The sequence below is a fragment of the Perognathus longimembris genome, chromosome 16 (genome assembly GCF_023159225.1).
Source record: "Perognathus longimembris pacificus isolate PPM17 chromosome 16, ASM2315922v1, whole genome shotgun sequence".
Taxonomy (NCBI): domain Eukaryota; kingdom Metazoa; phylum Chordata; class Mammalia; order Rodentia; family Heteromyidae; genus Perognathus; species Perognathus longimembris.
The window spans coordinates 14,903,370-14,921,962 of NC_063176.1; the positions used below are offsets into that span (position 1 = coordinate 14,903,370).

The following is an 18,593-nucleotide window of genomic DNA, read 5'->3' on the forward strand; positions in this document are numbered from 1 at the left end:
AACAACAAAAGCAGAAAGCACATTGAAATAAAAAAAAATTGGGGGTGAATTTTTTTTAAAACATGCTTTACAAATTAAAGTAGTAGAATCTCTTCCTTCATCGATAATCTCCAATCAAGATAAAGAGTTATGGAAAACCCAGGAAATAACTTTGTGAACTGAAGTGTTAGAAAAGCATACCACTCACTTAGAACATGCAAAGTACTTAGCATCTTTTACTATTCAATAAAATGTATAAAAAGGCCACAATAAGGATGTAAACTACATAGTTAACTTTGTAGTTTGTCAGCATGTCAGTATGGTCATGAAGGCTGATAGTGTGATTTAAATGCACGTTTCAGTGACCTTCTTAATTGGTACACCTGATTTCTTTTGCCTCTACCACACTTTCTGTTTTCTTTTTCCAAATTATGTGTCTCAAAGTCCAGTCAGGTTAGTCCCTAACAAAACTATCAACTCATCCTGATAGCATCTAGCAACTTCTATTACATGTAGATGTAATCCAATTGACACCAAGCACCGAGAGTTTATCTTATCCAGAGAGCTTATATTTCTTGTTACTTGTTTGATAAAATGAGGGTCTGTTCCTATGACAAGTTCTTCACTGAGAAGGAATAACTAAGGGCTGGCATTTACAAACTCCCAGATTACTTGTAATTCTACTGAAATGAGAAAAAATCTTGTGAGAGAAAATCTTTTGAGAAAAGAAGAGTTTTATTTTTGTTTATTTTTATTTATTTATTTATTTTTGGCCAGTCCTGGGCCTTGGACTCAGGGCCTGAGCACTGTCCCTGGCTTCTTCCTGCTCAAGGCTAGCAATCTGCCCCCTGAGCCACAGCGCCCCTTCTGGCCGTTTTCCATATATGTGGTGCTGGGGAATCGAACCAAGAGCTTCATGTGTAGGAGGCAAGCACTCTTGCCACTAGGCCATATTCCCAGCCCCAAGAGTTTTGTTTTTGTCTCTATTTTCCACAAAGTCAAAATCAACCTTGTGGCTACGTTAAGGACATTTTTTTCTATTATAGACTAGCCCAGGTGCTGCATTGTGTGTAGCTCATTAAAATTTCTCAAATAGTTATTTTTTTTCAGGATTTTTTTTGTTTAATGCTTAAATATTTGAAGGTGCCAATATGTCCATAAACATTTGTAGTGGTTTTCATTTTCTATCCATCATATTATCAGCCATGCAGTCAAGCCAGTGACATGCTCCAATGCTAAATGGCATCATTTGTGCTGGTGGTTACCTTGAGCTTAATGAAGGTCAAATACTGCAACTGGGGGCTGGGGATATAGCCTAGTGGCAAGAGTGCCTGCCTCGGATACACGAGGCCCTAGGTTCGATTCCCCAGCACCACATATACAGAAAACGGCCAGAAGCGGCGCTGTGGCTCAAGTGGCAGAGTGCTAGCCTTGAGCGGGAAGAAGCCAGGGACAGTGCTCAGGCCCTGAGTCCAAGCCCCAGGACTGGCCAAAATAATAATAAAAAAAAAATACTGCAACTGATCACTCAAATATGGTACACGCTGGATCATTAAAGATACAGGTACTATATCCAAGAAGTGGCTTGATCCTTTTTTTTTTTTTATGATTGAACTGAGGATTGAACTCGGGGCCTAAGTACTGCCACTTTTGTCATGACCCCAATTGATTTGCTTTTTGGTATTGGGATAGGGTCTCATTTACTTTGCCTAAACTATAATCCTTCTACCTCTGTCCTTTTGAGTAGCTAGGATTATAGCTGTGCACCACTCTGTCCAGCCTTAGAGTTATTTAATATGAATAAAAATGTAAATAGTGTTAGAATGCTAAAATCGATAATAAAATATTGCTTATATTTATTTGTAAAGGCAAGTGGGAAACTAAAAATGCTGAGTAAGAAATGTTCTAGTTTTGTCTTTTTGTGGTCACCAACTCTACAGAGATCTTCTGTTTCATTGAATTTTCTACTAATTAATTGGACAAGTAAAGTGCTTTCCTGAAGCATGAAAGATTTAGTACCACTTAATATCATATTGATTTTCTTTAGATAGTGGCTAACACAAAAGACACTCTTGGGGTTTCTCTAGTTACAGCTTCCCTCACTTGTTTTTACTGTCTCAAAATTAAAGCGATTGCCACAGCTTGCTTCTTCTAAGTAATGGGATTCATAATTCAAAATGAAATTATTTTTGTTTGAGTCAATTTAAATTGCTAATAAATTTGACATTTTCATATTTGGATTACAATTGTTGCAGCAACTTCAAAAAATCACAAACATGATTCTCAGAAAAGTAAGAGAAAAGTCATTTTCATACTGGATGGTGCTGCCTCAACAGTGTTGAGTGTTCACATGACTGTAGTTAACACATTCTGAGGAATCAAACCTTAATGTTAAAACTGATATTCTGGAGCTAGGTGCTGGTGGTTCATGCCCATAATCCTAGCTACTTGGGAGCTTGAGATCTGAGGACTGCAGCTCTAAATTAGTCCAGCAAGAAAGTCCAAGAGGCTCTGATTTCTAATTAACTATCCAAAAAGCTTGAAGTGGAGCTGTGGCTCAAGTAGGAGAGCACTAGTCTTGAACGAGAGGTTAGGGACAACACCCAGGCCCCAAGTTCAAGCTCCAGAGCTGGCACAAACCAACAAAAGCTCCTGATATTGTTTGACTTCTCTGAATGACCTTGGAAGCAATCTGCGAAAAATAGTGCTAAATGACCAGGTTTACAGAACTGTACATATGCATGGAAGCCGAGGAGAAATGAAAAAATGCCAATAAAAATGAAGCTTATCAATCACTTTGGCAAAGTAGCAGGACACAAAATTAACCCACAAAAATCTGCAAAACTGGAGATCCGTATGCAGAAAACTAAAAGTGGATCCCTGTTTGTCACCAGGGAATGATATCAACTTAAAGTGGATCAAAGATCTGAACATCAGACCTGAAACTTTGAAACTACTGTAAGAGGAAGTAGGAGAAACACCAGAACTCATAGGCATAGGTTGGAACTTTTTGAAAAGAGTCTCAGCAGCATAGCAAGTAGGAGAGAGACTTGACAATGGGATTACATCAAACTAAAAAGTTTCTGCACAGCAAAGGACATAGTCATTGAACTAGAAAGACAACCAATAGACTGGGAGATCTTTACCAGCAACACACCAGACAAAGGCCTAATATTCAAAATATACAAGTAGCTCAAGAAATTAGCCTCTCCCAAAGGTAATAAACCAATCACCAAATGAATAGAGGAGTTAAGGAGAGACTGCTCAGAAGAAGAGGTAAGAATGGCAAAGAAACACACGAGGAAATGCTCATCATCCCTGGCTATGAAAGGAATGTAAATCAAAACAATCCTGACATTCCATCTCACTAGTGAGATTGGCCAATATTGTGAATTCAAACAACAAATGTTGGCACAGATATAGGGAAAAATGAATCCTATTGCACTATTGGTGGGAATGTAAACTAAAACAACCATTCTGGAGAGCAGTCTGGAGGTTCCTCATAAAAACAAACATAGATCTTCCCTGTGAGCCAGTCATAGTACGCTGGGCATCTACCCAGAACATCACAAGCCAGGATACCATAAAGACACTTGCGCATCCATGGCCATTGCTGTACTATTCACAATTGCCAAGTCGTGGAAATAGCCCAGATACCCTACAATAGATGAGTGGATTCAAAAAGAGTGGTACCTATACACAATGGAATTTTACACAGCCATTAGAAAGAATAATATCATGTCATTTGCAGGGAAATGGATGGGCCTAGAACAAATCATGTTAAGTGAGGTAAGCCAAGCACAGAGAGAAAAAAAGGCACATTTTCTCTCATACGCAGATGGTAGATCTAAAATACATTGGGACATAATAAATTATACAAGTCTGTGGACATTCACACATAGTGAAACCAAAGGAAGAGACTTGTAGGAGAGGAACAGAAAGATACATGCCTATGTGCATCTGATTATACAAATTAATATTCATTGAAATGAACACTAGGAAATAGAAACAAGAGGTTTTTTTTATTTGTTGTTTTTTTTCTTTTCTTTTTGTCTTGTTTGTTTGCCTATATGTCTTCGGGATTATAAGGAGAGGCACAGAAATGGAGAGACAAGGATAAAAAAATGCAGCAGTAGTATTCCTTGGACACTATGTTGAGAATAAACTATACACATTGTGGGTAGGATAGGAAGGAAAAACTGGGAGAGAACAAGGGAAGAGGTGACTTCTCCAAAAGGCAACTTACTCTTTGCCTGACTTATGTAAATGTACCCTGTCTGTTTTCAGCATTTTCAAATAAAAAACATGAAGCAAACTTCAAATATGCTTTTACTTATTATCTATATGCTATTATTTTTAAAAGGATTCTTTAATTTGAGATGCCAATGTAAGATTAGTCAGAGGACATAATCCAAGACTATGATTCAAGCATTTGTAAATGTCTTGATATCATTTACTGTTTCTTTTTTCTATTAACCAAATGGATGTACTTTTTCTACACAGAAATTCTGTTACTTGTCCATTTTTCTTTGTCATTTTATACTTGTCATTTACAGAAGAAAAAGTAGTTCTGGTGAATAGGAAAGTGTGTTTGGGACCCAGGCTGAGTGTGTTCCTGAGATTTAAAGAGAAAAAGTCATTTTATTATTCCTTTGAGCAATTGTAAAGTTCTATATTTTTGAAGATCATGCAACACTTCAAAATAAACACAAATTTAATTTTTGTAATTGGCATGCCAAAAATAATCTTCATAATAAGGGAGACAAAATTTGTAGGAATCTCTAGGTAAACCCTAGGAATAGAAAAGTGTGAGCCATGCATGGAAAGTTTTAAGGAAAAGAGATTTTTAATTTCCAAGTCTGTCCTAGTGGGTGGAGGAGAGGAGTTCAATGTCGAGACCTCACCTCTGAAACTGAGATGTGAAAGGATCTGAAATCAGTCATTGGAAATTATCTGTCCCTCTGTCTCTCTTTCAATATTTTTTAAAGAAGATCGTGCAACATGGAAATATCTCATGCTTTCTAAGAAGTCATTTTAGTATTTGATGATTAAAAAATAGCAACTTCAATCCTAGATGATGTGAAGCACAAAATGGACATGAGGTATAAGATCAGAGCAAGTAATAAGTTATGCAGTTTTCTGCCTTTGCTTTTGGGAGCTATTCTCTAAATATAAATACCTTCCAAGTGAAATGTTCAGAGTCATTTAAAAAAAATAGAAAGCCCTATATGAAAAGAACTGTATCAGAGCCACCACTAAAATTACTGAAATAAGAACAGTTGTTCAGCTGAATATAGTTATCTCCCCATCTTCTCTGTTTGCTAGTCTAGAGGTTTGAACTCAGGATCTGAGTGAGTCCCTGAGCTTTCTTTGCTCAAGGCTAATGCTCTACCACTTGAGCCATTGTCTACTTCTTGATTTTATGGTACTTAATTGGAAATAAGAGTCTCACAGCCTTTCTTTTCCAGGGTGGCTTCGAATCACTATCCTCGTACCTTAATCTGAGTAGCTAGTGAAGGCCACCAATGCTCAGCTCTAGAGAAATATTTTAATCAAAAGAAAAAAGGAAATAAAGCAAAGAATTGTATCTCTAAAAATATATAAGCAGATTCTTGGGGTTTAGGCTCATATCTCATCCAAGTGCCCACCATGGCCCACACCTGTAATCCTGAAAAGACTAAGTAAGATTCAGAGCATTTCAGTTTGAGGCCAGAGTAGAAAGTTCTGGAGACTCCATTTTCAAAATAACTACCAAAAAGCTGGACTGGAGGTGATGTTCAAGTGGTAGAGAATAGGTTAGCAAAATAAATAAATAAAAGATCCCTCACATATAATTCCCATGCAATACCACAATTAATCCATGTTTTCTGAAATTATGAGACTATATTAAAAAAGATAAATCATCTGGTTTTAAAATATTTCTTACCATTTTTCACAAGTATCTTTAAAAAAAACCCTAAATCCTCACATGAAATTTTTTTGAATTGGAAATTTAAAAAATTGCCAGTTACGATGCTGAAAAAACTGTTTCTTTTGAAATTCCAAAGTTAAAAATAAAGTGAACTGTGCATTCTTTTCAAAGAAACATAAATAATTTAGGGAAGTATTAGAATTTTACAGCTGTTCAGGAAAATCCTCATTTTTCCCAAAATAACTCTTAGCACAAACATTTAAGAATTAGATAACTCATCAACCCCTTGCTGCTGGTAGGCTGGCCAAAGCACAAGGTTGTATTTTATAAGCCAAAACCTGGGGCCAACTGGAATTGAAGAGAGTCAGGTTGAACATAGACACTAGTTGAGGAGCATGAATTAACATAAATGGAGTGAATAAAGGAAATTACCACCATAACAGGATCAGCAGCTGGAGCTAATGGCTCCAGCAAACAATGTAAAAGTAGTGCGATATTCAAATGAGGTCCTTATCTGTATTTTAATGAGCTCATAATTTAATTCCTAATGGTTTTTTCTAAACATCATTTTGCTTATTTATTTTTCAGTAGTCAATATGACAGCATTTCATGTTCATTTAACTTCATTTACCTCTGTAAAATTCTGTGCTGATAAAGAATGTAGAATGTCATAATGTAATGTCACTGAAAATGGACAGATAGTTCTGCTGTGTAGCAACTTGGATCTCATTCCAAGAGGTCCTATATTATCCTATCCTTAGGATCGTATAAAAACTCGATTCATTGTATATGTATGCACATACATACTATGACAGACATAAAGGAAAAAAATTACTATTCCAATTATCCATTGCTCCATACTAGATGATGCCAAAATGTAATTGCTTACAATGATGATTTATTAGTGTCATTGACAATTCTATGGGTTGCCTGGCTAAATATGGAAGTTCTTCTGGAAATTGAAGTCACAGAGAAGCTGGGATAGAGGACTAGCCATAATAGACTAGCTTTCTAAGATGAACCATTCAAATGCCTAGGGGTTATAGTCATCTCTTTGCTCAAATCCTAACCAGCTCAGCTGTTTGAAAGTTCACACAGCCTTTCTGTGGGGGCTTCAGCTTCCCATTTTATGTATCTGGGTGCCTAGAGGGAAAACTGGAAACTCTTTTAAGGAACCCAGTAATAAATCTCAAGACTTCTTAGGCTGTACTCCAGGAAGTTTTGATGTTACTTCTGCCATGTCCCATTAGTCTAATAATTACTAAAGCCAACCAGGATTCAAGGTGAGGGGAATTGCATCTCGTGATAGGCTCTGGCAAAGTCATGTTATAGAACGCATATGAGCTGCAGGTATTGTTGCAGTGATCTCCAGAGAACATCACCTGCCATGGGAAGTGGTCAGGAGAATGGGCTATGGTAGAAATGCCTTCCATTCAGCCTTCATCCCTTTTTAGTATTTCTCCTGGAGTTCACACATGCTGTCTGTATTCTACAGTAGGGTAATCAGTATACTAAAAGCTTGGGTAGAAATTTACATAGCCGAAGCATGAAACCACATATTTCAATGTTGACTTAAAAACAATAGAAAATTCTGTGTATATCCTACAAAATTTAAGCAAAGTAGGGAAGTAGAGTCTTGGAAGGGATGAGTGACAATGTTGAAAGGGGTGACATTAATAATCAAGACACAGTGTACTCATAAATTGCCTTGTTGAGTGGCAGGTCCTTTGTACAACTAATTAAAGATAATAAAATATTTTAAAGTAAATTTAAAGAGAAAAAAAATCTTACTGTAAGTCTAGTGTTTAAAACAATACATCTAAACAATATATGTAAAACTCAGTCATAAGAAAAAATTCTTTATGATATTCAGGTAAATCATATTTTCAATTATACATTTCTTTTTACCAATAGTTTATGTGGTTTAACAGAAAATACAAGAAAAATCAGTTCCAAATTTCTACACAGAGAAATATAATGTTTGTAGAAAGTTTCTTCTGAAAACATTTCTCATATTGTATTGCTGCATCCAATTAGATTTCGAGCTACTTTTTGGTAGAAGCTCAAGAAGTTTTAAAATAGGTATAATGAAAAAAATAATTTAATAAAATGTACAAAAGAAATTATATAATCATATATAAAGCAAAATTTTCCAAAAATAAAAGGCGTACAAATATCAGTTATTTAAATCAACTAAGCAAATGATAACGTCAGTGGGAACAAAACATACTTTGGGGGAAGTAAACTACAGGCACCATGGACATTGTTCTTTCTTTTGTTTTTTCAGTTTTGTTTGTTTGTTCAGTGCCAGTGGTATGGCTTGAACTCAGGGCCTTGCACTACTGGATTTGTCACTCAAGGCTGGCACTCTACAACATGAGCCATATATCTACTTTTGGCTGTTTGTGGCTGTTTAGTTAGAAATAAGCATCTAATGGACTTTTCTGCCCAGGCTGGGTTTAAGCAGAGCTCAGCCTCCTGATAGCTAGGATTTCAGGAATGAACCACCCCACTGATGTCTGGTATACCCTATTTCCTTGAACTTTGAATATGAAATTGCAGTAAGGGCTGTTTATCACCTCTTCGGTAGCTAGGATTACAGGTGTGAGCCACGGGAGTGGGACATGATCAAGTAGCCTTCCACGCTGTTTTCACAAAACTCTGTGTTGCTCACTCCCAACTCACATAGAAATATTAGAACAACATTCAAAAAAGTATCACAGACACAAGCCATATACCTTGAATATGGGCTAATGAACAGGTGGAAAAGGACTAATCTACTTGGTGTTAGACTTCTGTTTCAATTTATATTTCATCTCCAAAGTTGTACTGGCATTTGTATGGATCATCCACAATAAAATAACTCCTCTGAGCTACTGCTGAGTTTGCTTTCTATTTGGTGCTTTTTTCTGTTTGTTCCATAGGGAATTGTGAATTCCTTCTTTAAAAAGATATTCACTCATCTAGACACAGTCCATGGATATACAGCCAGTAAGAGATTAGGCATGTCTTCTTGAAGTTTATATTCCAGTCCAACAAACAGGAAATGGTAATGTGACATGAGAACAACTGTGGCTGGGGAAACTGCTCTGAAAGCCTGAGAAAGGCTGATCCCCCATTCACGGGGAGTGGAGACTGGCGAGAGAAGAATCTTTGCAGAAGAGCCAGTGTGACCTGCAGTCGAACAGGATGTAGGGAGGTGAGAAGGAGCCAGAGGATGTTCCAGCGACAGAGTGTGCGCAAGAGAGAATTAAGAAGTTTAATCCACAACAGACTCCTACAGTCTCACTCCAGCTGCATTAGATCAAATGAGGGTGAGAGGCATGGAAATCTGCACGTAAGCAGGCTCTCTAGAGCTGACTTGAAGGTGTTCAGAGTTCAGAGAGGAGGGATGGAGGTCCTGATAGTTATACTGCCTGTTCCTGATGACACTGAAGAACAGCGTCCAGATGATGTGTCCGGGCAGTGAGGATGAGGCGGGAGTTGTGGGGTTTTGGCAGAGGCAGGGGTTTTAGAGCTCAGTGCAAAGAGCCTTATGCTGTGGAGTAGCTTCTCAGCCATGAGCCCCAAATAGAGCAGCCCTGGCTTTTGTCTGTTGCGTGCACTGAGATTCCTTCAGATTTGTCTCATCAAGGAGTTTTCCTACTTTTCATAATACTCAGTGTATATGTGCAGAAATGGAGCCAGATAATTGAGGGGATAAGTGCAATTAGGATAGATAGATGCTGGAAAGGGAGACATGGATCAAGTTTCATTGTCCTCGTACATTGACATGCTGAATAGAAACCCATCTGAACAACTCCTTAACAACAATGACATAAAGAGTTCTATTTCTTTTAATAAAAGAGAATCTGGGGGAATCAACATAGACACAAGGTACTAAAATGTGGTTAAGCGTGGGTAAAGTCAGAAAGAAGAGGTGGGATAAATACAGGATAAAAATAGCTTCCATTGTCTTAAATGTTTATTATTTCCAAGAACAAATGAAAAACGAATGAAAAGTTTAAGCAAGAAAATGCTATGTGAGATGTGTTTATATTTCAGACCAATCATTAGCATTTTAGAATGGATAAGAGACCAGAGATGTAAAGAAAAAAAAGGTGAGAGATGTGTATAATCTCCAGGTAACTTCTGGAGGAACTGTATGGGAAAAACACAAAACTCAAACGACTGAGTTCTCCAAATGCAGTACTTAGTAAATGCAGTTAAAAGATTTGATGATTAATTAAAACTAGGGAGTGGAAAAAATATGTAAAAGTTCTTAAAATATCTTCAAATGAAGTCCAGTTTACCTTACTCCTTACTGAATGGTTGAAGTGTTCAGTGAAGAACGACTGATTAATGCATGAGAAGAAAATGTCTGTTCTTATATGTGAGCTAGGATTTAAAAACAATGTATAAAAATCACTTGTTTTATTGTACAGCTCCTTATATCGAAAACAAATCTACTTAAATTTTGTTTAGCTTAATCATAATAAAAAGATATATATGCATTACAAAAAGATCTACTTTTAAGAAAAACATTTTTAGTACATTAGATTTGTGATTATATTAATCAGAAAAAACCAAGAGTGCAGAATATTGATGTTTGTGTGTATGTGTGTGTTTATGCGTGTGATTATGTGAGTGTATGTGTGTGTGTTTATGCGTGCGATTATGTGTGTGTGTGTGTGTGTGTGTGTGTGTGTGCGCGCGCGCGCATGCGCATGCAAGCTGGTTATTGGGGCTTCTCACTCTCATCTGGCTTTTCCAGCTCGTGACCAGTGCTCTACCATTTAACCCATCCCTTTACATCTTTAAAATTATGTAGTGGTCTAAACTAGTATTTTCCTCTTTACTGTAGTTTAAAACTCACATGGAATTTAAAGATGGATTTAAATTTTAACATACACTGATGTAAGAGCCATTCTGTAGTCTGTTTTGCTGCGTCGTGGGATTCAGGCAGATACAGGGAGGACACAGCTGCAGAGCTCAGGGTAAAATCACGCCTAGAATTGCTGCAGGCCTCCCTGCCAACACTCCAGATAGGTGGGCACAATGACCACAAGGGGGAAACTTCCTACAACTATTTTATGACTGGGCCTTTGATAGCAGGATCACGGAGAATGTGTCAGTGGTCAGTATTAACAAAACAAAACAGGAGAGGAGCTGGGTGCTGGTGGTTCATGCCTACCTGTAATCCTAGCGACTGAGGAGTGAATCTTGGTCTGAGGATCACAATTCCAGCCCGGCAGGAAAGTCCATCAGACTCTTATCGCCAGTTAACCACCAGAAAACTGGAAGTAGAGCTTTGGCTCAAGTTGGAGAGTTATAATTTGAGCACAAAAGCTCAGGGATAGCTCCCAGGCTCTGAGTTCAAGCCCCACAATCAACCAAAAACTCAAATAGGATAGGTACTTGAAAGTCTATGTAGAATTATCACAATGATGGCCCCTTGTATGTTGATATATGCAAATAAACATAGTAAAGTAAAATAAAATAGAATTTAAGACTACCCCCAAATCTAAATTCCCTCAATTAAAAAAAAATCACATACCTATCCATTCAAATAATCTCTTAAATACCACCTACTCCACTTTAATTTCAGAATATTCCAGTAGCAGCTTCATTAGAAAGAAGAAGGTTTTATATATTTTGTAGACACTAGTTTAGTAAATCCTTGGCATCAGATTGAAAACGAGTTTCCAACATGATTTAATACTGTTTTAAGTTTGTAAGAAAAATGTCCCTGTGTAAACAAGAGACATTTTGATTAAACATGAAAGTTCTTATTTTGGCTGTTAAATGAATAATGCAGCTGGCCTGCAAGTCGTTTACATTCCCCTAGCATTGGGCTTGCATTCAGCTGGTACTGGGCTGACATCATTTTCCAGCAAGAGCTGGCTGCTCTCTGCATCTGGCTTAGACATGTTCTTTGCAAACAGCTCCATAATTTTCATTGTTAAGACACTGCAGTAAGAGGGTCTCACAAATAGCAGCTTAAAATAGAACTATAATTCCAGAAATACTCTCTCATCTAATGTGTAAATTTCTAGTAGAATACATACATATAGAGGCTAGGGGATATGGCCTAGTGGCAAGAGTGCTTGCCTCGTATACATGAGGCCCAGGGGTTCAATTCCCCAGCACCACATATACAGAAAATGGCCAGAAGTGGCGCTGTGGCTCAAGTGGTAGAGTGCTAGCCTTGAGCAAAAAGAAGCCAGGGACAGTGCTCAGGCCCTGAGTTCAAGGCCCAAGACTGGCCAAAAAAAAAAAAAGAATACATACATATATATGTATATATGTGTATACACACACATACACACACACATCACACACACATATATTCTGTATGTCTGTACTGGGGCATGAACTCAGAGCTTGAACACTGTCCCTTAGCTCTTTCTGCTTAAAGCTGACCACTGTACCACCTGATCCACAGTTTCACTTCCAGACTTTTGGTGGTTTATTGAAGATAAGGATCTTATAGAGGCCTGGGAATGTGGCTTCGAGGTAGAGTGCTTGCCTAGCATGTATGAAGCCCTGGGTTCTAATCCTCAGTACCACATAAACAGAAAAGGCCAGTAGTGTTGCTGTGCTTCAAGTAACAGAGTGCTAGCCTTGAGCAAAAAGAAGCCAGGGACAGTGCTCAGTCCCTGAGTTCAAGCCCCAGGACTGACAAAAAAAAGAAAAAGAAAGAAAATAAAAGAAAGGAAGGAAGGAAGGAAGAAAGAAAGGAAGGAAGGAACGAACGAAGGAAGGAACGAAGGAAGAAAATGAAGCAGAATAAAACACAGTAAGAAACACAGATATACCACACCAAGGTTTTTGACAATGGGGAAAGGATGTTTTTCTTTCCCACAAATGATGCTAGAGCAATTATACATCCTAAAAATGAATTCTTACCCCATAAACAAACAAACAAAAAAGAATCTTGGGGATATTTTCCTGCCTGGGCTGGCTTCCAGCCACAGGTCTGGCTTTGAAGCACAATCCTCAGACCTCACCCATCTGAGGAACTAGTATTACAAGCTTGAGTGACCTGGCTCTAGTAACAACAGTTTGTGTGCGTGCTAGTCTTGGGGCTTGGACATAGGGCCTGAGCTTCTCTGCTCCATACTAGCATTATACCACTTGAGGCACAGCTCTGGCCTTTTGGGTAGTTAATTGGAGATGAGAGTTTCATGGACTTTCCTGCTTGGGCTGGCTTTGAGTGGCACTCCTGAGATCTCAGCCTCCCAATTAGATAGGATTACAGGTGTGAATCACTGACATCCATCTTCTAGTGACAACTTTTAAGGTAATTTAAACAATACTACAGTAATAAATTTTTTGTGGTTTTTTTTTCGTTTTATGAGTCAACAAACCTGAGCTAGGTTCAGAAACTTTTCTATCTTCTTTTCTGTAAAGGATGAATTAATATGTGATTCCATATCATTAGTGCTAAAATGTTTTTCAAGGTGAACACCATTACTGCTTTTTTCTAAGTTAAAACTTTTAGGAAAGAGTTCATAAATCCTATTTAATTAGATTCTAATTTATAGGAATACTTTACAGACAGAACATAAGACTATGTTGATATATGTTAAAAAACAGAACTATGCCACTTGAATGCATAATCCTAAAAAGGTAGTCAAACAGATCATAATTGACCATGAGAGATTTTAAAAGAACTCTAATTTATGACTCACATTTTCAGTTTAAGCAGCTATGAATTAAGAAGACATATGATATAAAAGTATTAAAATAGAATAAAAACCCTCTAATAAATATGATTTCATGTGAATAACATCACTAGGGCTCATTTTAAGCAGCAAGACACTCTTGTATAGCTGACAGAAGAAAAGTATTCTTAAGAAGCACAAATTCAACTAGGCACAGTTGTGGCCCAGGCCTATAATCCTCGCTACTCAGAAGGCTGAAATCTGAGAATCACAGTACAAAATCAGCCACTTAACCAGCAAAAAAAGTTGAAACCAGAAGCTTGCCTCAAGTGTTTAGAGTACCAACCATGAATGCAACAGCAGACTGAGATCTTGAGGTACTGAGCTCTGATTTCAAGCCCCAGTATTAGAACAACACCAACAAAAGAAGTCAAAAACTCAGGTAGGTATTTGTGTGGCTCACATCTATAATTTAGGCATCTAGCTTGAGATTATCCTAGAGATTTCACTAGACTCCATCTCCAATAAAAAACTGGACTAGAGGCATGCATTGTGTGGTAGAACAACAGTCATGCAAGCCAAGTATGATATCTTGAGCCTAAATTCTGATAGAACAAAAATAAAAAATAAAAAACCTTAGAACTTCAAAATGCAGAACTCTAATTGCTCACCTGCAGAAATTCTCTGACATTAGATCCCAGGACACGCAAGATGGTGTCATAACCAGATTCTTGGCAGAAGACAAAAAACATCTTCCCAAACATTTGGAGGATTTCCCCAGCATTGAGATCTGTTTTTGAAGGTTTGGGGGTGGGGGGAAAACACATAAGATAAATGACATACTGTTCATGAAAAGAATGGCGGTAAGGTAATGATTGAAAATATCCATGATTCTGTATCGAGAGACAAAAATTCTAGCCAGTACAATACAAGGGAAACTGAGAACACTATAACTAAACATGTTTCTGGTGTCTACTTCACCTTAACTAGCAATCTAACTATTTCTCATCTTCTATAACTACTTAATTCTGTTATTGTAACACATATATTTAATGCATTCTTGTTTCTTCAGAAAAATAGGGGTTGTTTTAAATTATCAAGAGTGCACAGAATATTCTGATGCAAAATGCTTTTCTTTTATATAAATATGGATGTTTAACAAGTTAATTAGAAGCAGTATATATGTCAAGATACTGCCTTTCTCTATTTTCACTCCTATTTCCAAAAGTTTCCATTTTAAATATTATCTTATTCAGCATATGGGTGCAACAATTTGTAAAAAAAAAAATCAACTTCTCTTATTGCTTGCCTTTTTTCCTTTTCATTATAATTTTATTGTCCTTAATTCGTTGTACAAAGAAGTTAAAATTCAACACGTCAGTTTGTGAGTGTAATGCAGTTTGATCACTATCCTCCTTTTCATCATTCTCCCCTGTCCCAAATCCTCTATCCCCTCAATTTTCCTAACTTCAATTTTACATATTAACATTAAATATTTTCACTGCATTCTCTCACCCTTCCTTTCCCTATTAATTAACCCCTCTCCCTTCCACCCTTCCCTCCCCCAACTTAAGCACCAGCTTCCAGCTGCTCATTTTGTTAGCCTGTAAATTAGTAGTTCAAAGGAGTCACATTATTGAAATGTCTTACTTTTGCTTTGTTACTTTTTTACTTTTGCATACTATAACTAATCCCAATACAAAAAAAATCACAAAAACCAATCTTTACACATGAATTTAAATGAAAATAATCTAATGGTTTTTTTCGGGGGGGAATTCCTTAAATACTTAAAAGTATTTTTTAAAAGACTTTGATGATACAAAGACATTCTTCAAGAAATCACCCTAATTTATCATTAGATTAAAAATTTTGTATGGTATCCCTTTTAACTCCACTCTTAACAACACTATGTTTTTCATGTTCACAAATGTTCAAACATAGTTATAAAGTTCATTTCATGTTTCTGTCAATTATGATTACTAATGAAGCTATGCATTTTTCTTTGCATTGTTAACCATTTACTATTTTTGTGTCTAATTCTTATGTTCCACTAAGGGAAGCTAGTGAGCTCGATTCCATTCTACATGAAAGTAGCCCAGGAAAAACAGAAATATGGAGACTGCAGATTATACTTTGAGAGAAACTATTCTTTTTCCTGAGAATTGCCTTCTGTAATGAACTCCCTCTCTCTCTGAGAAAGGTCTTTCGCCTTTGTCTTTTGCACATCTTATGATAGCCTACTACCCTTGTGTGACTATTACATTCTTGACCCCACAACTGAAGTTATTTCATCGAGTCTCCATATTATTATTTTTTCCTAGTACATTGCTTTTTGTAGAGAGGGAAAGAAAGCCCTCTTTCTATTTTCCATTCCATAAAGATCTTGTGAAATAAGGCATGGGACTCAGCATACTTTGCCCTAACATTGTATGTGTGTGCAGTTCACAACTTCTATTTCTGTACGTTGAGATCTTGAAGCATACATTCTTTTGAGCTTCTCTGTGTAACTGAGCCAAAGAAGGAAACTTGCATCCAACTTACTGAGGACTTTGCTTGCAGCAGCAACCAAATCATACGTTTTGGAATCATCATATATTATTCTGACAAGAAACTGTCCTTCTTCATCTAACTGGGCCTCTTTTCTGGAAAACAAAAGTGAAAGATTGATGAGAGCAGGGAGTTGAAACACAACAGCCAACACACCTATAATCAATGCATAAACAATGTTTTTATATCTGAAATAGTAACTGTTTAAATTAACATTGCAATTAAGCGAAATATGCCCCATCCTTCTTCCAAAAATCAAACTCTATACTTAGCTATATTTTAGTAAAACGAGTTTCTACAGTACTCTAATGTCCAATGTAATGACCTGTGTTAAATATAACCAAGAATTTTTATTTTTGGTTTGTCACATATTCAGCCACTGATTGTGGAGACCCTCTAAATTTGAAGACCTCTCTCTTTCTCTCTCTCTCTCTCTCTCTCTATATATATATATATAGTATTAGCAAAACAGACACAAATTCTTGTTCTTTTGAAACATACAGATTATAGGATGAAAATAAAAAGAACATAAAATTAGGAGATTTGGGCCTGATGGTGAAGAAGGCCCCCCTCAGCAGCCAGCATGTAAATTGTCATTAGCTAGGATATGAGCAGCAACAGGGACTGACTGCAGGTGGACAGGATCCATTGTCCACTACACGGAGAAAGGGCAATGGTTTGTAGCCGGCACTACAAGGTCATTGAGGGAAAGCAGAGCAGGCACAAGTAGTGGTTCAAAGCCATGTGGATGCTGAAGGTAAATCATGCATATTTTTTTCATAGACTGGATATGGAATGTGAACAAAGGAAAAGACTTAGGGCTGATATGGGGATTTCTGGACTCTGCAACTGGAAGGAAGATGTCATCAGTTGCTGAACTGGGAAAGACGATGGGGGTGGACTTGGGTTGAAATCAAGAGTTATGTTTTAAACATGAAGTTGGAGGTGCCAAAGTGGACTGATAAAATCATCAGCTATAGCCATTGCTTATTAAACACAGTAGCTCAAAATATACACAATGTTACTTGAGGGAAAATATAGTTAATATTTTAATAGTTGTCATGGTTCTATAAATACATTTATTTTGATAGGATTTGAAAGAGTTCTCAAACAAGTATCCAAAGGAGAAGGCTAAAGCATGGTTCCAAATCTCTCCAAAAGTGAGATCCACAGAACGCATGGGGCTTGGCAATCCATTCTGACTCTATTCCCACTCAAGTAAATCACTGTATGTAGACAAGAGAATATGGCGGAAGGTGATCACAGGAGTCAAGTGAACACTAAGGCAGACCATAGTCACCCTCACTCTCCTCAGAATCTCAAAGAGAAATTCCCGTGGTGACCTGTCTTCTATCACAATCTGCATGTGAAAATACCTTTCAAGATACCCTATGTTCTTTGGACTGTACTCTGTGCATTTATTTCCTACAGCTATGCATAGCTGGGGATATAACTCAGTAACAGCACTTACCTGGCAGGCACAAGACCCCAGATTCCATCTCCAGCACTTCAAAAAGCAACCCTGATTTTGTTAAGTTCGGAGATCTGAATCTCAAAGCCCATAATTTCATAGCTGAGTGCACTTGAGCAAATCAGATATCACATGATTAAAATCTCTTTCCTCTGAAATGGATTAGCAGCGTAATTCACCCCCACAACTGTAAAGGTATAATTATGAAAATGGAAATTATGCTCTAAAGGGTTCAATCATTTGGCGGTTAATTGGAGACAAGACTTTCTGGCCTTCCTACCAGGGCTGGTTTGAACCATGATCCTCAGATCTAGCCTCCTAAGTAGCTAGGATACAGGTGTGTTTTCCCCCATACATATTATAGTACCTGTTGTGTTTCATGCTTGTAGTATCGGTGAGCAACAGAGAAGTCACAAGAGTCACTGCCCTCACTGAAGTTACATATCTGCTGGTGCAAGCAAGCAGGCATGGTGTGTATGTAGTGGGGGGCAGGGGGATTGTGGATGCTTTGTCAATATAGTGCTTCCATAACTGTTATATCCATCACCCTTGAGCAAAGAGTTGAAGAAGCAAGGCTCATGGCTTCCATCAATCACCTTACTCCTCCTAAATCAATTCCTTTCTGTCTTGAGCCCACTCTTCTTCTGCTTGCCTATTTGGGAGAGAAGTAACTGATAATACCTCAAGTACATACAGTGCAAAGAGAGTAATAGCCAAGAGAACTAATGGCAGGAAGGCAATTCAGCCCTTGACCCTCCTGGCAATTCCCAGTAAATGAAGCCTTCTGCTTGTCTCTCCTTGCTTATTAGCACTGTCCTATCCTCCAGGAAAATTCATGTTAGATCACACTTAAACTCACTCTTAGACTTCATGAAGCACAGAGATTGTAGTGAGCATCTAGAACTCTTCAAGAAACATCTGGCACTACTCTTTGGGGGGCATTTTTAGTGGTTTCTTCCCTATTACACCCTCTCTCCTCAATTTTGGGGCCTGTTTTTTTACCTGCTACCTGAAATCATAGAAGGCAAACAGGAAATAG

General features: G+C 37.5%; 1 protein-coding gene across 1 annotated transcript in view; it reads right to left on the reverse strand.

Annotated features, from left to right (window-relative positions):
* Positions 1-18,593, reverse strand: part of Gucy1b1 (guanylate cyclase 1 soluble subunit beta 1) — a 43,743-nt gene that overhangs the window by 13,566 nt on the left and 11,584 nt on the right. The window contains exons 3-4 of the mRNA XM_048364324.1: positions 16,078-16,178; positions 14,208-14,326 (exon numbers count right to left, since the gene is read on the reverse strand). Of these exons, the coding sequence (XP_048220281.1) occupies positions 14,208-14,326; positions 16,078-16,178 (220 nt within the window). The remainder of the gene's footprint in view (positions 1-14,207; positions 14,327-16,077; positions 16,179-18,593) is intronic.